Source organism: Sabethes cyaneus, chromosome 3 (assembly GCF_943734655.1).
Source record: "Sabethes cyaneus chromosome 3, idSabCyanKW18_F2, whole genome shotgun sequence".
In the NCBI taxonomy this organism is placed as follows: Eukaryota; Metazoa; Arthropoda; class Insecta; order Diptera; family Culicidae; genus Sabethes; species Sabethes cyaneus.
The window spans coordinates 36,504,825-36,527,746 of record NC_071355.1 but is presented as its reverse complement, the minus strand read 5'-3'; the positions used below and the strand labels follow the sequence as shown (position 1 = coordinate 36,527,746).

Here is a 22,922-nt window from a genome sequence, read left to right as displayed (position 1 = left end):
CGACCACCTCGCGCTCGTTTGTAATTAGATTCCCTCCCTCGTCCCTACACATGTCAGGTTTCGGTGTGTAGCCCTTCCGAGTTTGGTTCACCTTCTCATAAAACTTGCGCGTGTCATTAGCTCGGAATAGTTGTTCTAATTCTTCACGATCTCTGTCCTCCTTTTGGCGCTTTTTTCTCCTCAGGATCGTGGTCAACTGGTTCCTAGCTCGTCGGTACTTGGTCAGGTTCTCTCTAGTGGCAATACTTAGATAATTCTTCCAAGCGTTTTTTTTCTCCTCCACCGCTTGTTGGCATTCCCCATCAAACCAATCATTTTGTGTACTCCGAGGCTCAATACCTAGTGCCTCTCCGATGGCCGAGCGTATTCTGCCCCAACCGTCTTCGAGGTTTGAAGCACCTAACTCCTCGGAAAAAGGCAGTGCCTCATTCAGTACTCGCGCGTAGTTCTCGGCAGCTTGTGGGTTATCTAGCTGCCTGATGTTCAGCCGAGGAGGGCGGCTTTGACGTGTCCGGTATACGGTGGACAGCTTTGAGCGCACATGTACTGCTACTAGGTAATGGTCAGAATCAATATCCGCACCCCGACGGGAGCGTACGTTCGTGATGTTAGAGAAGAACCGGCCCTCTATGAGAACGTGGTCAATTTGGTTCATTGTACGTTGGTCAGGTGATCTCCAGGTGGCTTTGTGGATATCCTTGCGCGGGAAAAAGGTACTTCGGATCACCAGGCCTCGGGAAGCTGCGAAGTTTATACATCGTTGGCCGTTATCGTTTGTGTCGGTGTGCAGGCTATGGGGTCCTACCACCGGTCTATACATTTCTTCCCTACCGACCTGGGCGTTCATATCCCCGATGACGATCTTGATGTCCCGTGACGAGCAGCTGTCGTACGTAGCCTCCAGCCTCGCGTAGAACGCTTCTTTCTCATCGTCGGGTCTACCTTCGTGCGGACAGTGCACGTTAATGATGCTATAATTGAAGAAGCGGCCCTTTATCCTCAATACACACATTCTCTCGTTGATCGCCTTCCAATCTATCACGCGATCCTGCATTCCGCCCAGCACTACAAAGCCCGTTCCCAGTTCGTTGGTAGCGCCACCGCTCTGGTAAAACTGGGCCTTTCCGCCACGGATCTTCCATACCTTCTCTCCTTTGCGACAGATTTCCTGCAGAGCTACGATGCCGAGTTTGCGGGGTTCCAGCTGTTCAATCAGCACCCGCTCGCAACCTGCGAAATTTAGCGATCTGCAGTTAATCTGCATAATCATAACTTAATAATGGTTCGTCGAAACCTAGTAGACATGAAAATCTATGTAAACTTCTGAAAAACATGACATATAACTTCTTTGTAAGTTCTTCTGGGCACAGACGGACAGTTGTTAGATGTTAGCTTTAATCGTTCAAAAACGGCCGGATCTGAATCCGTTTACCATCCCAGACGTTAGTATAGGTAGTCATTCTTTCGAACTATTTCGCAACAAGACATCACACACCGTTTTTTTTTCAACTTCATTTTCTCTCCTAGCTTTATTTGTATAATTTTTCGCTATAATTATTACTGTTTGCTCAGCGATTGGGTTTTGTTTTTTTGAATTGCTACACATTCTCTCGTATTCGGCTGTTCAGTGTTCAACCATTATTAAAGAATTTCTTTTTTTTTCGCTTTCGCCATTTTGGCTTACCGGTGCCCGAATCAATCAGCGGCGCTAGAGTGGTGGTTCTACGCGTGGTGTTGTTGTTCTGTTTTCTGTTTGTTTGTTTGTTTGTTTGTTTGCTTGGGGGATTGTTTAGCATCCATTTTCACTATTACAGCTACTATCATCCTTTAATTCTGTTTAATAATTAGCGTATTCGATTTTAACGATTGGTATCAGTTTCTACTAGGTGTTATTAGGTTGGTATATTTCGTTTCATTTCAAATTGCTACTATAGGTAGGTATGCTGATTTATCGCTACGCATTTAAACTTTTGTTCAAACAAAGCACAAACTGCTGCTGCTGCTGGGTTGGTATGTCCATATTTGATTATATGTATATGCTTATCCGTATCATAGGCTAGACTTTACCAACGATTGAATGATTCTATTCGCATTTTTCCTTATTCTGATTATTTTTTTCCTACAGATTGAGTCATGCAGTTGTATAGTAATTAATAAATGATGATTTATAGATAAACTATAATAGGTAAGGGGGTGTGAGTTGATAATCTAAGTTTTTGTTTCACTTACGAAAGTGATATCACGACGACATTACATGTAGCTTTGTGTTTTGTTTGAGTGAGTGTCAGGTTATGTTAGTTAGAGGGAAGTTTGTGTAAGGCTAAAGATTTAGCGAAGGTTCAAGGATTGATCTATGCGTCGAACGATGAGTTGAGATACGTTACGTTACCTAACATAATACATTCGCCCCGTTTGCTAGTTGGATTCCTGCCCTTTTCAGGACAGAGGATTAAAAAGAAACAAACCCTCACTTTGAGATGTAATTTTTTAATTTTACAGATAATCCAGCTGCAGTTGTCAAAAAACTTATGCGCTTATTTTCTTCAGTGTGTATGATAGGACAATATTTACAGTGTTTTAACAAAGAAAAAAATATTTTGGGGCGTACTTATAGCAATACTTTCTAGTTCTATCTTAATGAACAGCGTAATTAGCAAGAAAATAGTTGAGTTTTGAGAAAAAACAAACTTGGATGACATAATCTGATGAAAAACTATAGTTCCTCCTGTCGCATTCTCACCTTTCGCTCAACTCGTCCCATTCTAAACGTACTACTAAAATTATAGCAAAGGCAGATTGCTTTTTCTTACGAACTAATCGAAAACATACTTGTTACTGAGAAACTTACCGAAAACTAATTTCTCGTTACATCAGACTCGTAGAAGGCGTAAAAGTTCATTTTGCTCAGTTAAGGTGGCGGAGGTAGGGTTGAGCCGGTTCTTAGCTAACCACCAGACTGAGCACACAAGCGAAAGAACTGTGTCGCATTGTTCGAAAAAATGGAACCTTCTTGACGCGATGGTTAGCGACCAGCGAAATGGTTTAAACTTTTATGGACTCATCACTCTTGTCCGTTTTGAATTGCTCGCTCAAATCGGAAGCTGATGATAATATATAAACCTTGTCAATAAAATAAAGTGTGGTTACGCATTCGAAGGGGGGTGCAGCCTCCTACAAAGTCGCTGAAAAATTGGGATCACATGCGCTGACCATCATGAAGAAAACCGAAAAAGCCCGTCCCGCTTGAAAGGGTTCACGCGAGTCCGGTTCCAGTTCCCGACCGAACCGGACCCGGTTACGTACTAAAACATGAAATGGGCATTTAAAACTAAACAGATAGCACCATTTCGGGTGCCACCCGAAGCATGCCAACCCGCAGTATCCTCAGTCAGAGGAGGAGCTTCTAGTGCGAATCGATGAACTCGTACAGACACTTCGGCACCTGGTTGTGGTACGGGATGGCGTGACGCTGCACCACGCGAGCTGCCAGGCAGGACAGGCGGGTGAACTTGACTGGGTTGACCAGCTCATGCAGGCGCTGGCACTGGAGCAACGATTCGAACGTGTCGCCGTCGAGGTTTTTGGTGTCCTAAAACATGAAATTCTATAAAATCGGAACAGATAAATGCAGGAGCGTGGGAGAACCTACCAAATGCGCTCCATACTGGAGCAGTGTCTGTGCCAGGTTGGCCGGGCAGGGTCGCGTCAGAGCCGCTAAATGCAGTGGAGTGTTGCCCGCTTCGTCCTGTGCGTTCGGGTCGGCACCGACCTGTAGCAGGGCCTTGGCGAGGCGGGGCGATGGCAGTTGACAGGCAGGATAGCGACCGACGAGGGCCGCCTCCTTGTAGCACGCGAGATGCAGCGCCGTACGGCCGGATTTCGCTACAATCTGAATACGAAAAAAATACGAAAATTCATCTTAGAATTCAAAGTAAAAACACCAGCAATAAGAACCTACTTTTAAACTGACTAATTCGTAGAAAGCTCGCAGAATCTGATGTTTCATGTTATCACAGCAAATTTCCTCGTCCTCGTCTAGCAGCCGGGCCAGCAGGCAGGCCAAATGCAGCGAGATAACGAGCGCCCGGTTCAGTGCCGTGCTGTCTCGTTCGTGGGTCGCCAGCTGTTCCAGCATCTTCTGACCGAGCTGAACTTCGCGAATCGATTTCTTGAAAATGATCAACATATCGGACGTTTCGATCGGCGGCACGATGCGTCCCCGCGTTATCGGCCGGCCGGCTTCACCCAGCATAAAGCTAAACAGTTCCGCGAACGAAAGCAGCGACGACTGGGTCATCGGATTCAGCGGCTCGAGGATGTTCTGCTGCATCGAGAGGGCGTACGTCCACAGTTCTATGCACCGATCGAACCGACCTGAGTCTGCGTAAACGGCACCACGGAAGCGTATGTAGTAGCTGGTGTCCGGATGGACCGGTCCGAGGATGCGTTCCCGTATGAGCAACGCCTGCATACGCATCTCGTCCGGATCCATCACCAGCTCGTCCAGTGCGCTCAGGTCGTTCACTTCCTGTGCGTAATCATAGGCGGGAACGGGGTCGCGCACCGGTTTCGGCAGGATGGGGTTGCGGTTGTATCTGAGGATAAGTTCAGTAAATTTAATCGAATTTTAGCTGAGTAAATTTGACATTTTATTTACCGATCTTCCATGGCACGTTTCCAGAACGAGAGCGCTCCCAGCATGTCGCGTTTCTTGTCCACGTAGGTTGCACCGAGCAGTTCGAGGGCAGCGATTTTGTCTTCCCGCTTCACGCACGGTAAACTGATCAGGTGTTCCACGATTGGCAGGTGACCGGTGACGCTGGCAGCCAGAAGGGGAGTCATTCCTGCAATTAGTTGTGTATGAGTAAAACAAAGGTTAATCTAAGATTTTGCTCGAGAAGACTCACCGTAAGCGTCCACATCCATCGTAGCACCATGCTGGAGCAGCAACTGGAGGATTTCGAGCGATCCGGACTCCGCACAATCGTGCAGGGCGGTGTTTCCCTTCACGCTACGCCGGTTTACGTCCGCCTTCAGGGAAAGCAGGTATTGTGCTATCTTGTAGTGGCCCTTATAGCAGGCGATCATCAGACAGGTGTGGCCGTGACGATTTGCTACCTCAATATCTGTAAATAACAGCAAGTAAAAACCTTAATTTAGTAAGCAGGCCTGGCTCAGCCTATGCTATATGAGTTTAACTTGTTTAATAAAGTTCGTCATTCATTAGACTTTTTTAGTTACTCCAAACTACCAATTCATTAGCTTGGTTAAGGCTATAACAATTTGCGACGAGAAAAATTTGGAAACATCTCGAAGTTCTAACCTAAAGAAAACGTCTGATGCGGATTTGAAGTACACGATTCTGCAGCTCACTAATCTTATCGCAAGGCGGCAGCAGATCGTATACCTGGAGAATCGGCCTGGAGAATTTGGCTGACAACGGCAGATCTTTGCTTCTGTAGTCAAGAAACTAATGATTCTACACAGCACACCAAACTTTCTAGCAGCCTTATGGATCAAATTCTCCGTCAATTCGGACTGTTCGATCTACGTCATTTGTTTTTACATAAATTTTGTTTTAGCAACGTTCAACTTAAGGTTTTTCCAGTTCAATCATCCAGAGAAGTTATTCATTTCATTGTTCATTACATTGAAACACTCATCGCAACTGTTAGCGACTACAAACCCTTTCTCCAAAATTCGTTTCACATCATTCATGTACAAGATAAACAAAAACGGTCCAAGCACACTACCCAGTGAAACAGCAGGGTTTACTGGAGCTTATGATGACATACATCCCTTGTTAGCGATTTTCCAAATAGCTTTGAAACCACTTCAGTACAATTCCGTGAACATCAGAACGTTTCAGAGCCTTCACTAGCTTTATCCGATCAATTGTTTCGGAGTTAAAGATTAAAGTTAAAGATAAATAAAAACTGCTAAGACTATCTTGATTTGTTCTATGCATTGCTTCCACTTCAATAATAATAAGTTTAAGGCAGATTTGTACGAATGGTTTTCTTCCACGTATCTGGAAATACCCCACACTGGAGAGAACTATTCACAATTCGCAGCATTTGATTTGCAATTATATCAAAAATCATCCTCCATCACGCGTTTCGTAATATTATCTACACCGGCACAGTCCTCCAAAGATGCCACCGTTTCTTTCAGTTTTGTCATACTGATCGTTCATCTTTGCTGGTTCGGTAGCTGGCGAGGGAATCTTGTCATGGATTTTTTCAACACTTTACACAAAAAAGTATTCAACATTCTTGCTTGCTTAATCAGCTCCAAGCCGTGGTTTCCTCTGCTGTACGAAGAAGTCGTCTCCATTCCACTCGGTCCATGGCCGGAATTCGCCAGCCACGTAGTCTACGTAGGGTCCGCAGGTCGCCTTCCACTTGATCGATCCATCTCGCTCGCTGCGCGCCTCGTCGTCTCGTTCCAGTCGGATCGTTATTGAGAACTTTTTTAATCGGGCAGTCGTCCGACATCCTCACGACCTGCCCAGCCCATCGCAGGCGACCGATTTTTGCGGTGTGAGCGATGGGTTGTTCCCTAAGCAGCTGATGCAATTCATGGTTCATTCGCCTCCTCCACGTTCCGTCTTCCATCTGCACTCCGCCGTAGATGGTGCGCAACACCTTCCGTTCGAAAACACTAAGGGCGCGTTGGTCCTCCACGAGCATAGTCCATGTCTCATGGCCGTAAAGGACTACCGGTCTAATCAGCGTCTTGTAGATTGTTAACTTCGTGCGGTGGCGAATTTTGTTCGATCGCAGCGTCCTACGGAGTCCAAAGTAGGCAACGATTTCCTGCCATAATGCGTCTTTGTATTTCTCTACTGGTGTCGTTGTCTGCGGTAACCAGTGAGCCCAGATACACGAACTTTTCTACCATCTCGATTTCATCACCGTCTAAATGAATCCGAGGAGGGAGGCCAGCATTCACTTCTCTAGAACTTCTTCCTTTCATGTATTTTGTTTTCGATCCAAAGGGACTCGAGACTGCCCCTGATACACGAACAACACACATTACTCGATCCATCGTCGCCTTGACCAACCGCGTTAGTTTATCCGGAAATCCGTAGTAGTCCATAATCTGCCACAGCGTCGATCGTGTCGTACGCCGATTTGAAGTCGATGAATAAATGATGCGTGGGCACGTTGTATTCGCGACATTTCTGCAACACTTGCCGAAGCGCGAAAATCTGGTCCGTGGTGGCACGGGCACCCATGAATCCCGCTTGATATTGCCCCACGAACTCCTTTGCAAATGGTGATAGTCGACGACATAAAAGTTGGGAGAGTACCTTGTAGGCGGCGTTCAACAGTGTGATTGCGCGGTAATTGCAACAATCCAACTTGTCGCCCTTTTTGTAGATCGGACACACGATGCCTTCCGTCCACTCCTCCGGTAGTAGCTCATCCTCCCAAATCGTGACAATGACCTAGTGCAGCGCTCTAGCCAGTGCGTCACCACCGTATTTCAGCAGCTCGCCGGGTAGCTGATCAGCCCCAGCCGCTTTATTGTTCTTCAGCCGACCGATCTCTTCTGCTACCTCCTGGAGGTCAGGGGCTGGTATTCTGTCGTCTTCTGCACGTGCTCCAAGATCTATTGCCATATCGTCACCTCCATGTTCAGCTACATCGCTGTTAAGGTGCTCGTCATAATACTGCTTCCACCTCTCGGTCACCTCACGTTCGTTCGTGAGAAGATTACCGTCTGAGTCTCGACACATATCGGCCTGCGGCACATGGCCTTTGCGCGAGCGGTTTAACTTCTCGTAGAACCTCCGTTTATCGTTAGCACGGTACAGTTCTTCCATCGCCTCGCGATCCCGATCTTCCTGTTGGCGCTTTTTCCTCCGGAAGACCGAGTTTTGCCTGTTCCGTGCTTGTTTATATCGATCCACATTCGCCCTCGTACGGTGTTGCAGCATCCTCGCACGTGCTGCATTCTTCTCCTGCACTAATTGCTCGCATTCGCCGTCGAACCAATCGTTTCTTCGGTTCGGATTCATTGTACCTAGTGCCGCTAGTGCAGTGCTACCGATGGCGGTCTTAATGCCTTTCCAACCATCTTCAAGAGTTGCTGCGCCAAGTTGCTCTTCCGTTGGTAGCGCTGCTTCCAGCTGTCGCGCGTATTCCTGGGCAACTCCGGTGACTCGTAGCTGCTCGATGTTGGGTCACGGCGTACGACTTCGACGCGTGTTATGCACCGTCGAGAGTTTTGAGCGCATGCAAACTGCAACTAGGAAATGATCCGAATCTATATTCGCACTGCGGTAGGTGCGAACGTTTATAACATCAGAGAAGAATTTACCGTCGATTAGAATATGGTCAATTTGGTTTTCTATTCGTTGGTCTGGTGATCTCCAGGTGGCCTTGTGGATATCTTTGCGGGGGAAGAAGGTACTTCGGACTACCATTCCGCGGGAGGCTGCAAAATTTACGCATTGTTGGCCGTTGTCGTTCGTTGCGGCATGCAGGCTGTTTGGCCCGATTACCGGTCTATATATAGCTTCCCGTCCTACCTGCGCGTTCATGTCACCGATGACGATTTTCACGTCCCGTCGCGGACAGTCATCATACACCTGCTCCAGCTGCGCATAGAACGCCTCCTTCTCATCATCGGGTCTCCCTTCGTGTGGGCAATGCACATTGATGATACTGTAATTGAAGAAACGGCCCTTAATCCTCAACTTGCGCATCCTTGCGTTGATCGGTTGCCAACCAATCACACGCTGGCGCATCTTTCCCAGTACTATAAAGCCGGTTCCCAGCTCGTTGGTGGTGCCACAGCTCTGGTAGAAAGTAGCCGCTCGATGCCCGCTTTTCCATACCTTCTGTCCTGTCCAGCAAAGTTCCTGCAGTGCTACGACTTCGAAGTTTCGGGGATGTAATTCATCATATATTATCCTATCGCAACCCGGGAAGCCGAGCGATTTGCAATTCCATGTCCCGAGTTTCCAATCGTAGTCCTTATTTCGTTGCGTAAGTCAACGCCGGTTGTTCCGATCCCTATTTTCTTCTTCGTTGTTGGTAACTTTTTGTTTTCCAGGGCGGCTTGTTTGGTCTGTCCCTAACCCCCTGTCTCGCCGGAGGACCATCGTGCACAGCACTGTTTAGAGTCCCTGCTGGCATAAGGACGAGTATAATAATCAGCCGCCCCTAACATGGAGAACAGACGCTGTTTGAGCCGCACCTCCTTGGTGAACAGACGCTCGTGTTTGACGAAGCATTTCCTCTACCGCCATTCTATGGTTATCGCGCCAGTATTCGCGTCGCACCTCCTCAATTCGCTATTGTCAGATTGACAACATTGCCCAGGCTACGCCGCATTTGGTATCATATGACTCGTGGAGGCGTGAGGCAGGAGCTTGTGAGGACCAGAGCTGTGTTTGATTCAACATTCTAGCTGACTCCAAATGGCTGACAATCAACGACAAGGGGATCTCAAAGCCGCTCTTCCCTCGCTCCGAACTGGCCGTGAACGCGGAAATTTAAAGTACGAAGTGCCTGCCTGAAGTTGCGTCGTTCATCTAGAAATACCATAAGAGCGAAGATGTAATTCCGGAGGAAGGGAGCTCCGTGCAATAGACCACAAGTACCACATCTACTACAGTGGCAACGCAACGAGTTATCCGGTGGAGGCTCGTTTAGGACCGTATATGCGTGTTGAGGATTAAGGGCAAATTCTTCAACTACAGCCTAATCAACTTATACGCACCGACAAATGATAAATCCGATGATGCTACGGACGAGTTTTACGACAGGCTTGAGAGGACCTATGGAGAGTAACCCAAAACATGCAAATGCGCAGATCGGGAGGGAGGAATTCTTCCGTCTAGTCATTGGAAGACATAGCCTTCATCTGTCGACCAGTGATAACGATCTTTGCCGCAGCGATGAATGGCCATTTGTAGCACCTACTCTCCACGTTTAAATATTCGGAAACGCACCTGGAGCCATCCAAATGGAGACTCTAGCTCTCAGATCGATCATGTCTTGATTGACGGTCGACACTTTTCGGATGTTATCGATGTACGGTCTTTTCGGGGACCAAATATCGACTCTGACCACTATCTCGTAGTGAGTAAGATTCGCGCAAGGCTGTCGAAGACGGCGAAAGCTCGCAATGAGAGGACGCTGCGTTTTAGCTCCCAGCGATTAACGGCAGACGGCGTAGCAGTGGAGTTCGCCAGGAAGCTTGACCAACGAATCGCAGAACAGCAGGTAGAATTAGAAGATATAAATAAGCTGTGGAGGAACATCCATGGTGCCATCGAAACAGCTGCCGGAGAGGTGGTAGCCACGACGCGTGGAAGACAGCGTAACAGCTGGTTTGATGCCGAATGCCGGAGAGTGACAGATGAAAAGAACCAGGCCAGGAATCGCATGCTCACTGCGGCAACGAGTCAAAACAGAGAGAGAGAGGTACAGAGAGACTAGAGCTGCGGAAAAAAGAATCCATTTAACACAAACGGGGCCTTGCCCCGAAACCCCGCGCTGAGAATCGCGGCTAACACGCTGACAGACGAACAGCGTTCACATGCAGTACCTTGTAAGTCGCAAGGGCCTGCATAGTGTCGTCATCTCGCCAGTAAACACAAAGTTAGATTAGACTTCTCGGTCGGTGGTATCTACAGTAGCTGGAAAAAGAGGCACAATTTGTGTCTAAAAATAGTCCAACCCAAATATTAAGAATCCATCGTCTAAAGAAAAGCGATACGCCAGCAACGACACACGGAGTTTTTATAAAACGGTGAGATGCAGGAATTTTACCATGCCTGTGATGTGCAATGATAGTGCTGGCAACCTGTTTATCGACAAAACGGTGGTAGCGACCAGGTGGAAGGAGCACTTTCAGACACTGTTGAACGGAGAGGTACACGCGGAGATCAGCAGGGACAGGATAGGAATTGTAAGCGATGGTCAAGCGGTGGAGCCACTAACACAGGAGGAGGTTAAAAAGGCAATCTGTGAGCTGAAAAACGGTAAAGCTGCTGGAAAGGATGGTATCCAGGCAGAACTTCTAAAAGCGGGGAGCGAGCGGCTGTACGAAGCAATCCACCGGATCATTGTCAGGATCTGGGAGGAAGAACAAATGCCGGAGGAGTGGTTGGATTGCCTCATTTGCCCAATTTTCAAAAAGGAACATCGAATGTGTTACTGTGGAGTGTAAAAAGTATCGAGGAATTACATTGCTCAATTCTACCTACAAGGTGCTTTCCCGTATCCTGTTCTGCAGACTGAGACCGTTAGCGGGATCCTTTGTCGGCGAGTACCAAGCTGGTTTTCGTGAGGGTCGCTCCACGACGGATCAGATGTTTACCCTGCGTCAGTTGCTAGACAAGTTCCGGGAGTACAACTTGCAGACATACCATCTGTTTGTGGACTTTAAAGCGGCGTACGATTCAGTTAAACTAAATGAGCTGTGGCAGATAATGCTAGAACGAAAACGGCCTAAGACTTGTCGACTTCGCCGCCTCCAAGAACATGGCCATACGTAGTACCTTCTTCCAGCATAACCTCTACCATCGGTACACCTGGAGATCACCCAACCAGACAGAATCACAAATCGACCACGTTCTGATAGATGGTCGGCACTTTTCAGACATTATCGACGTCAGAACCTATCCGGGCGCTAACATTGATTCGGACCACTACCTAGTGATGGTAAGGATACGTCAAAAACTATCGGTTGTGAACAACATACGATACCGCCGCCCGCCACGGTATAATCTAGCGCGACTGAAGCAACCAGAGGTCGCCGAAAACTACGCGTTATCTCTCGAAACCGCGCTGCCGGAAGAGGGAGAGCTGGATGAAGCCCCTCTTGAAGACTGTTGGAATGCCGTGAAAACAGCCATTAACAGCGTAGCGGAGAACGTCCTAGGCAGTGTGGCACCGAATCGACGTAACGAATGGTTTGACGAGGAATGCCAGCAGATATTGGATGAGAAGAACGCAGCGCGGGTACAAATGCTGCGTAGAGCCACCCGTCAGAATGTGGAGCGATACAAACAGAAGCGGAGGCAGCAAACCCGACTCTTCAAGGAAAAGAAGCGCCACCAAGAGGAGAAGGAGTGCGAAGAACTCGAACAGCTGTACCGCTTTCACGACACACGGAAGTTCTATCAGAAACTCAACGGATCTCGCAAAGGCTTCGTGCCGCGGGCCGAAATGTGCAGAGATAAAGATGGAGGTATCTTGACTGATGACCGTGCGGTGATCGAAAGGTGGAAGCAGCACTACGATGAACACCTGAATGGCGTGCAGGCGGAAGACCATGATAGCGGAGGAAGTGACCACATTGGTGCAGCAAGCGACGAAGATGTGCCACCCCCATCGATAAGGGAAGTTAAAGAAGCCATCCAGCGGCTGAAGAACAACAAAGCAGCGGGAAAGGATGGCATTGGAGCGGAACTTATTAAAATGGGCCCGGACAAGTTGGCCGTCTGTCTGCATCAATTGATTGTCAAGATTTGGGATACGGAACGACTACCGGAGGAGTGGAAAGACGGGGTTATCTGCCCTATCTACAAGAAAGGTGATAAGCTGGATTGTGAGAACTACCGAGCCATCACTATCTTGAATGCCGCCTACAAAGTGCTGTCCCAAGTCCTCTTTCATCGACTATCGCCAATAGCCAATAGATTTGTGGGAAGTTACCAGGCCGGCTTCATGGAGGGTCGGTCTACAACAGACCAAATCTTCACCCTGCGGCAGATCCTCCAGAAGTGCCGCGAATTCCGAGTCCCCACGCACCACCTGTTCATCGATTTCAAAGCCGCATATGATAGCGTAAACCGACAAGAGCTATGGAAAATTTTGGACGAAAACGGCTTTCCGGGTAAGCTTACTAGACTTATCATGACTACGATGGATGGGATCCAGTGCTGTGTGAGAATCTCGGGTGGATTGTCGGACCCATTCGAATCTCGCAGGGGACTTCGACAAGGAGATGGTCTTTCCTGCCTGCTATTCAACATTGCGCTTGAAGGTGTTATAAGGCGAGCGGCGATCGAAATGCGGGGCACGATTTTCAACAAATCCAGTCAATTTATCTGCTTTGCTGACGACGTGGATGCTGTCGGCAGAACATTTGAGGCGGTGGAAGATCAGTACACCAGACTGAAACGCGAAGCAGAGAAGATTGGATTGCAGATAAATACGTCTAAAACGAAGTATATGCTGGCGGGCGGGACCGAGCGCGACAGGGCTCGCTTGGGCAGCACCGTGGTAATCGACGGGGATGAGTTCGAGGTAGTCGACGAGTTCGTATACCTTGGCTCGCTGGCAACAGAGGACAACAATACCAGCCGTGAGATTAAAAGACGTATTATCAGCGGAAGTCGGGCCTACTACGGACTCCACAAACACTTGCGGTCGAACAATCTGAGCCCCCGTACAAAGTGCACACTGTACAAAACGCTAATTAGACCGGTTGTCCTCTACGGGCACGAAACGTGGACATTGCTAGAAGAGGACCTACGAGCACTCGGAGTTTTCGAACGGCGGGTGCTAAGAACCATCTTTGGCGGAGTGCAAGAGAACGGTGTATGGAGGCGAAGAATGAACCACGAGCTCGCGCGTCTCTACGGCGAACCAAGTATTCAGAAAGTGGTTAAAGCTGGACGGATACGTTGGGCAGGACATGTTGCTAGAATGCCGGACAACTATCCTGCAAAAATGGTTTTCGCATCAAATCCGGTAGGAACAAGACGAAGAGGGGCACAGCGAGCGAGGTGGCAAGACCAGGTGGAGCGAGATCTGGCGAGCACTGGGTGCCCGCGGAACTGGAGATCAGTTGCCATGGACCGAAACAGATGGAGAAATTATACTGCGCAGGCCTTGTCATAAGACGTTAGGCCAATTAAGTAAGTAAGTAAGATAATGCTAGAACATGATTTTCCGACGAAACTTGCGATGTTGGACGGATCCAAATCATGCGTTAGAATAGCGGGTGAGACCTCAGCTGCTTTCGTGACGTTGGATGGACTGAAGCAATGGGATGCACTCTCTAACCTGCTATTCAACATTGCCTTGGAAGGTGCATTACGAAGGGCAAGCGTGGAAAGGAATGGAACTATCATCAGGAAATCTCACATGCTTCTTGGTTTTGCGGATGACGTCGATATCATCGGAATCAACCGAAGAGCAGTGGAAGAGGCCTTCGGGCCTTTTAAAAGGGAAGCGGCGAGATTGTGACTTACTATTAACACCGCCAAAACGAAGTACATGATTGCTGGTAGGGAACGAGGGAGCCCAAGTGTTGGTGGCGAGATGGAGTTAGGTGGGGAACGATATGAAGTAGTGGAGGAATTTATATACCTTGATACACTCGTGACACGTGACAACGATGTAAGCCGCGAAGTGAAACGACGAGTTGCAGCCACGAATCGGGCTTTCTACGGATTACGTAGCCAGCTGAAGTCCCGTAGTTTGCAAATTCGCACAAAACTGGCGCTCTACAGAACACTAATCCTCCCGGTGACCCTTTACGGCCACGAATCATGGACGCTAAAGGAAGTTGATCGACGAGTACTTGGGGGTTTTGAGCGTAAAATTCTGCGATCTATACTTGGTGACAAAATAGAAAATGGGAAATGGAATCACGAGCTGTACCAAGTATACAAATATGCTGATATAGTGCAGGTAGTGCAATGTGGTAGGCTGCGGTGGGCTGAACACGTGGCCAGAATGCCCGACGAAAGAGTAGCCAAAACTATTTTCAGCAGAGAACCAGGAAGAGACCGTAGACTCCGAGGCAGACCCCGCACCTGGTGGGTGTGTGCCGTTGAAGACGATGCACGTTCAGGTGGTGTTCGTGGGGATTGGAGAACGGCAGCCCAGGACCGACGGTACTGGAGGACCATAATTCATTAGGCGCAGGATCGGTAACGGACCGTTGCCACTAAAGTAAAGTAAGTAGTACTCGGTCCTATGCTGCTAGTCGCCATTTCTTTGAGCGTTTCGACATACGCAAGCCGGTTTCAACCTGCTCGAGTCATTTGGCACGTTGGGTCTCTCTATTCCTGGTGCCGATGAAGTTCTTTAACTTTCGCCAAGTTTCGCCAGGTGCACGACAGGAATCTCTCCAAGTGGCGCCTGCAATTCGTAGTTCATACGCCTACGCCACGCTCCGCTGTCCGTTTGTACTCCGCCGGGTACAGTCCGCAACACCTTTCATTTAAATATGGTAAGGGTACATATGTCTTCCGTAAGCAAAGTTACTAATTAGCGTTTTGTACATCATCAGTTTTGTGCGGTGGCGTATGCTCGTTCATCGAAGCGTCTTGCGGAGGGAAAAGCAGGCTCGACTTTCAGCTTGAATACGTCGTTGTATCTCCTTACTCGTACTATTGTCGACGGTGACCAGAGATTCCGCGACCATCGCGTTAAATAGTCACTGTCCGTGGGAGTATTGTTTTTTCTGGGGCCTCTAACTTCCATACATTTAGTTTTCGACGCATTAATTTGTAACCTAAGCAAATTAGCCTCCGATTTTAGTGTGGCGTAGATTGCCTCCGACGTCCCCCAAGGTTTCTAGTAATAAAGTCGAGTTCGTCTGCGAAGGCTAGAAATTAGCTACTCTTGCTCGATCACTCCAGCTCCAGGGTAGCTTCGATCAGCCGCGCTTATTTGTCCGGAAAACCGTGTTCGTGCATTATTTACCATAGCTGTTCGCGTTTAACTGTATCGTATGCTGCTCTGAAATCCACGAAAATATGATGCGTGGGCACGTTGTACTTCCCACATTTTGAAGCATCTGTTCATCTGTTGAAGCATCAGGAGCATCTGTTGAAGAGTAAGTTTGATTCGCAGTAGCATGGTCCCCCATAAAACCCGCCAGATGCTCCCTTACGAATTTTCTTACTATTGGGGATGGATAGACGGCGCAACAAAACCTGGGATACAACCAACCTTAGATAACCCAGCCTGGTGGAAACCAAGATCACATGCTAAAGGGGAAGGAGAACCAACAAATGCTGAGAGTTAACGTGAGCCTGCTAGCCTACAGTGTGTATTCCCATGTCAGAGCAGGCTTTCAGCACCTTGTAGGCGGCGTTGACCAGCGTAATAAAGCACTCTAGCCGATTACCCTTTTTGCAGATGAGATAAGCCACATCCACTCCTCTGGTAGTTTCTTCTCCTCCCAAATACTTGAAATTATCCTGTAAAGTGCCGTTGCTAGCGGTTATCGACCATTTTTGTAGAATTCTGCCGGGAGTCGATCCTTTCCTGGTGGCTCAATTATTCTTCAGCTGACCGATTTCTCACCGAATCTTCGAGATCGAGAGCTGATACTGTTATCGTTTGTAGGCACTCTTAGGTTAAATTTTCTTGCATCTCCTTCTATTATATCGCCGTTGAAATGCTCATAGAACTGCTTTCACCTGTCGGCCACCTCGCACCCGTTTGTGATTAGATCCCGTCCTTGTTCTCCACACATGTCAGGATTCGGTGTGTAATCCTTGCGAGTTTGGTTCACTTTCTCGTAAAACGTGTCTCATTAGCCCGGAATAGTAGTTCTAGCACTTCATGATCTCTGTTCTCTTTCAAGCGTTTATTCCTCCTCAGGATCCTGGTCAACTCATTCCGCGCTCGTCGATACTTGGTCAAATTCTTCGTCGTGGGCAATGCGTTTTTCTTCTCCATTGCTTGTTGGCAATCCCCGTCAAACCAATCAACTTCGGTTGCGGTTGCGGCCTCACTAACGGCGGAGCGTATTCTAATCCAGCCGTCATCGAGGGTCGAAACATCTAGCCCCACCACAGAGGAAGTTTGAGCTTCATCCAGTACGAGCGCTTAAGCGAAGAGGACTTGCTGAATCAGCCGATGATGTTCCGAGCCGATATTCGCATCGCTTCCGTTGGTGATGTACGAGAAAAACCGACCCTCGATGAGAATATGGTCGATTTGGTTCAAGGTTCGTTGATCAGGTGATCTCCAGGTGGATTTGTAAATATCTTTGTGGAGCAAGAAAGTGCCTCGGATCACCAGGTTTTGGGAAGCTGCAAAGTTAATGTATCGCTGACCATTATCGTTCTTGTCGGTGTAAAGGCTATGGGACCCGGTCACCGGGGTCTATACGTTGCTTCCCGGCCGAACCGAGCGTTCATATCCCTGATGAGGAGATCTTGATGTCCTGTGGCGAGCAGCTGTCGTACGTTCGCTTCCTTCTGGACGTCGAGTTCGGGTCTACCTTCGTGTGACCAATGCGCGTTTATGATGGTGTAGTTGAAGAAACGGCCTTTTATTCTCAATATGCACATCCTCTCGTTGATCGCCTTCCAGTTGACCGGCATCCTCTGCCAAACCCAGACGACATCTTTGCGGAACTGGCTAGAGCACGTTATTTCATGCATCTCGACTTGTCAGACGCCAGACGCCTGCAGGTCGAGGTTGAGTAAGAATCCTACAAGTTTGCTCAACGTGAACAAACATAGTGGAATCAAGTCGGCAACAGGCGCATTCCAATGTATCATCGATAGCATGGTGGCCGGCATCTCTGGAGTCAAGCAGTACTTGGACGACATCCTCATCGCTGGTCGCACCAGGCTGGATTGAAACCGCTGTGCTGTTCTCGAACGTATCGAGTTCTTGGGACACATCGTGGATAAGTATTTGACCCTTTGAAAACTGAAACTATAGCCAATAAGGATGTCAAGGAGCTTCGTTCCTCGCTCCGTTCAACTACTATGCTTGATTCGTCAAGCAGATTAAGTAATTGAAGGCTAGCTTGGACAAGAAGGACGTTCACTGGGGCTGGACCAAAGACTGCCAAAAGTTATTCGATCAATTCAAGTCCATTCTCTGTCCGACCTGCTGCTCACAAACTACGACCCGTCAAAGTAGTGTAGATCATTGTCGCAGCAAAGGTTGATCAATGTATGGTGATTTCCCGCTTCCACAAGATGCTGCATGGACGCCATTTTTTCCTACAAACCGATCACCAACCAGTGCTCAAGATTTTTGGCTTGGAGAAATTCCAGTTTACACAGCCAACCGCTTGCAGCATTGGGTCCTTACACTTCTGTTGTACGATTTCGACATTCAACATGTTCCAACCTATTTATGAATGAAATTAGTCATTAATCGGTCACCACAACTAGTTTAAACAGGGTGGATACGAAACTGGATACGAAAAACCAAATTCCCTGATTTTTACAGGTTTTTCCCGGTGTTTAATAAAATTTTAGGTTTCATATTGCGATATAATTTTAACCGAAAATGTGTTTAGATCATTGATATTTGAATTGTTTATCAATCTACCAGGTATTGAGAAAAATTTCCCCACCTACTCTATTTCCCTAGGCGAATTCTTCACTCACTTTCTCTTATTCTGCCGACCAGCAAATTACAATCCTCCCGTGAGTTCCTCATCTGTTCTTTTTCCCGCGCAAGTTTATTCGCAAACTCAGGCAAGCGGAGTTTTAGTGCCCATTGCGGCTAGCTCTCAACCCCTGGTGATTTTCCTGCCAGCCACGCGGAAATGTTCGTATGTTTAATTTTCGTTTTTTGAGCCATAAGCCATGCAAAAAAGCAGTTTAATTGAGCTAATTTTTAATTTCGCTTTACCACTGGTGGCTGTTCTACTTTCTGACCAACGCGGCTTATTTCACTTTGCATGGATTGGTCGGGATTTACTCTTCCGGGTCCAAGATAGAGCCAAAAATCCGTAACGTGGAAGGTAAGGTCGCTACACCCGCATTTCGGTTACAATTTGTTACAACAGTATGGCAAGTTTATGTACTGCCGTGAGTCAGTGGAATTTCTCCAACATTTTTCTCGAAAACCGAATTTCGCTGCGGTGCCACTGGCATTTAGTTCGATGTTCTGCGAATTGTGTCACATGCCGCAAAACTTCACTTGCCTCGCAGAATAAGGCCCTTTGCAAAACACTGAGCTAATTATTGATAACCCAATCTATTGCTTGTGTGCCATACTTCTTTATCTATTTCTAAGTGTTCTTGAATACTCAATTAATCAATCATTGGGGTTGTTTGATAAATTCCCTGATTTTGTTAAAAATTCCCTGATTATTCCAGGTATTTCCAGGTAATTTCAAATTCCCTGACAATTCAAGGTTTTCCGGGTTTTTCCAGGTAGTTGCCACCCTGTTAAAACAACTGTGCTACTAGGAAAATCTCTGACGCGCAGTTAAGTCTGCACACAATTCTGCATACCATGTTAAAGGTGACAGCCATTTGAATAACCTTCCCGAAGACTGCAATTTTCTAAATAGTCAGCAGCGCAAGATACAGCCTATTTAAGCAAATTACTTATGCGTTAGCGCTACGTAGTGAGACAATTCCGAAATACTGTAGTCCAACGAAAATCCCTTGATATACTGAACAACTTTATCGAAGACACCAACACTTTTTACGGTCAGGATCACGAGTTATTCAATGTTGGAACCAATTGAGTCAATTCCCATATGCTGCATAGATTCCAATAAGGACGTTCGACCACCTTAATGGAATCACTCCTTATTGGAAACGTACTTATTCGAAACCGCCTATTTTAGGGGGACTGCTGGTCACCGGAATCGACATCCCCAGCTGACGCGTTCCTTGGAAGATCACCGCGCAACACGTTGGAGCTGCTAGGGCAACCTGAAACAGTAACACAAGCCGCCAAGGAACCGCAAACAAGATGAGCAGATCAATCGTCGATATAGAGCTATCAAACGCAACTTCAACGGATCTACGTTGAACAGCACCAATGCCGGGTCTTGGGTTCCTGGCCGTGACACTTCTGAGGGAGAAACAAAGCAACCAGCACGGGAGAACCTACTCGATGAATTTCAATCTACAATGGCACCTATAAGAGTCGCTCCAGCAAAAGGTACGTCTGGCTCCTATCCTGTTCCGATTGTTGAACAATGAAACAGAGGACGAAACGTCATCCATACCAACACCGAAGCCATCCGATCAAGATGAAGTTATCCTAGGACGTTTTAACCCGTGTATCAAAACTCCCAAGACGGTTAACCTACTTCTTAACAAGGGGAGATGTGCAAGCCTTACTCTGCCAATACTGTAAGTTTAATTTATTCAATAAAGATTGTCATTCGTTAGTCAACCACCAAACAAGACAGGCTGTTTAAGTTACTTCGAACTACCAGTCCATTGCCTTGGTTAAGTCTACAGCAGAAACAAACTATTAGAGGAGGCGCAAGTTTACTACAGACCGTGCGTATCCATTTGCAAATTACTATTGGGTAAATCAAATTTGTTCTTGCAAAAGTTAGCAATGGAATGAACAGAAAACATAACCTAATCTGTCAAGGCCTCTACTAACGCTACACTAGAATTCCACTCGATTTAAAATTTCATATCCCTAGTAGTAGTTTTCTGTTGCATTCATTTCAGTAGACACTTTTCAAGTGCATCCCTCTTAACCTTCTCTCCCCCACCAACCCAACCTACCGGCATTGTGCGACACTAGGTACTTGACGATTTCGTAGTGCCCATCAAAGCAGGCCGCCCGCAGCGGGGTGCTGTTGGTCTTGGTTGTACTGTTCACTTTGGCACCGTGATGGACTAGGAGCCGCACTATGCTGATGTGGCCGGCGGCCGAGGCGCACCAGAGCGGCGGAGCGCCCTCTATAGTTTCGCCGTCGAATATCACTGCAAAAAAAAAACATTGGAAAAGAATAGAACACATAGTTAGGGAGACAAAAAGGGCTGAAAAGCTCTCGTTACGTTACCTGATCCTGGCTGTTCGACGTCGGCATGGCATCGTCTGATTAGATATTGTGCAACGTCATAGTGGCCGTTTCGGCAGGCTATCAGCAGTGGTGTGGCGCCACCCGTCTTGGCTGTTACTAGCATTTCGATCTCATTCTGTGGCCGCCCGCTGATGTATCGCTGAAATGAGCAAAACCAAAAAAAAATGGTTATTAAATCATTGCTGTAAAGGTTTACGATGCAATGCTACTGTGTAGAAACGCATAAAAAAATTAAGCAAGGACCGTTGAAGTATAGACTCTTTCCAACATACGTGGCCATTAGTGCAGCTGCCACACGGTGATTGATTACTCTCGTTCGTTGGTGTACATCTTCGCAATGCGCGACCGCCGTTGGCAGACAAACAAAATATCGAACCAGGAAAAATGTAACTTCTGTCTACTAGGCAGTATAGTGCCAGGCAGGTCTTGGCTTGCTAGCTATAGCTAACTAGATATTATGTATACTAACTGCGATAGCCGGTGTGAGATGACGGCATGGCACTACCGTACGTAAATATTGACAATTCCAAGCTTGATTTCGAATGGTTTCTATAAATAAAAACACTGCTGATGTTGCGACTCTGCCATCTTAGTAGCCGGTGACTTCCCACAGCTGCTGCTGCTACTGCTGATGCTGAAGCATCATCACACAGAGCACAGGCATCCACTTGGCTGGGAGTCGGTCGATACCTATTAGCTGCCGCGACGGAATTGAAGATCAATCGAATGATTGTTGTTAGATTAAGTTCGGCTTTTAACTCGACAGAAATAGTTCTGTCGTCACGTGTGGTTTGTTTGCATCGTTCTATACAAGCTTGCAGAATAGCTTTCTGGTTAGCGATGGGCCAACTGCAAAGATTTTAGGCGCCTTTCCCTTTGCTTGCAGAACGTTAAAAATAGTTTAGCATTCCAATTTCTCTGTTCAAATTGTAAGGCACTGCAGTTTTATACAGTCATATTTAAACACTTATTACCAACAAGTTGAAAAATTCAATGAAAAGTCAAACCCAATCCGAGTCCCTTCAAGTATTCCCCCAAGGCACTTCGTTAGGACTTATTCTTTTTGGTGCCAACGGCGAAATGTTTAACGAGACAGGATTGCCAATTAAACGATCTTGCGCCATTTAAAATCGTAGAACATGCATCCCTTCGACACGCTAATTGCATACCAACTGGTAAAGACCACAGTCAAGCACGCATTTTCAATTTATGGGCGTAATAGGGAACGATACAGTATCTTCAGGCCGTGCAATTTTATCGATGAAATTGAACTTTTGAGAAGCTTTTAATATTGCCATGGTGCGATGTAAGATGACATGATGATGAGAAATGATGAGAAGGAAAATAGGTCCCATGCTGCTACCTTGAGGAACACGTGAGGAGTTGAAAGATCGCGAAGAGAAACGGGAGTCAAGCCCTACGCATAGAACTCTGTTGTAAGAGTAAAAACTGAGTCATTCAGTAAAATTCCGAGAAACGGCGTATTGGAAAATTTTTAGCGGCAGTATTTCGATGCAGCTGAACTTTTATCAAAGGTTATTTTTTTAACCTACTCGACAGCCTCCAAGTCTATTTTCAGCTTAATATCAAGGGGCAAAGCTCGCTCAAAGTAAAAATAATTCAATATAAACACAAGTTGAATTCCGTTTCCGTTTGCAGTACAAGGTGGGGAAGTTAGAGCTAAGTCTGCCTAAGACTGAGAGAACCCGAGCAGGAGCGAAGAGCAAAATAATATAAAAACAGTATCAAACATTGTTATAATGGTATATTTTGTTATTGAATAGATATGGATATACATTGATAACACATTTTGTTATTGAGTAGATATTTAAAACAGTGGTTGTAAGATGAGTTTAATAACTGATTTTGGTATCATATCTTATTTTGGCCTTAAAATGACATTCGATATATTTCATAAATTTTTTTTTATTAAAGAGGTTTTTAGATTATAAATATTTTATAAAATGATTTTTTAACATCTCATATACTACTGCATTTGTTATTCAATACCTTAATAATACTAAAATATGTTATTCTAAACTCTGAATACAGTCATGTTATTGCTTTGTTATTCAAATAACACAAGTAGTTTTTTTTTTGGCCCTTAAGGAGTAAAATTTTGATATTATTTTTTGTTATTTTACCAACTATGTCAGCCAAAACAAGACCAAATT

General features: G+C 46.7%; 1 protein-coding gene across 3 annotated transcripts in view; it reads right to left on the bottom strand.

The window, feature by feature from the left end:
- Window positions 1-1,515: 1,515 nt before the first annotated feature.
- The window catches only part of LOC128743981 (protein fem-1 homolog CG6966), a 184,766-nt gene continuing 163,359 nt past the window's right edge, over window positions 1,516-22,922 (bottom strand). The window contains exons 1-8 of one of the 3 annotated variants that reach the window (XM_053840701.1): window positions 20,992-21,084; window positions 20,728-20,887; window positions 20,447-20,647; window positions 4,908-5,126; window positions 4,658-4,844; window positions 3,959-4,595; window positions 3,650-3,889; window positions 1,516-3,589 (exon numbers count right to left, since the gene is read on the bottom strand). In XM_053840701.1, coding sequence (XP_053696676.1) covers window positions 3,404-3,589; window positions 3,650-3,889; window positions 3,959-4,595; window positions 4,658-4,844; window positions 4,908-5,126; window positions 20,447-20,647; window positions 20,728-20,887; window positions 20,992-21,018 — 1,857 coding nt within the window. In that variant the 5' untranslated portion in view covers window positions 21,019-21,084 and the 3' untranslated portion in view covers window positions 1,516-3,403. Of the gene's footprint in view, window positions 3,590-3,649; window positions 3,890-3,958; window positions 4,596-4,657; window positions 4,845-4,907; window positions 5,127-20,446; window positions 20,648-20,727; window positions 20,888-20,957; window positions 21,085-22,922 lie in introns of those variants that run through there. The other 2 variants (XM_053840702.1, XM_053840700.1) reach the window with 2 other exon arrangements.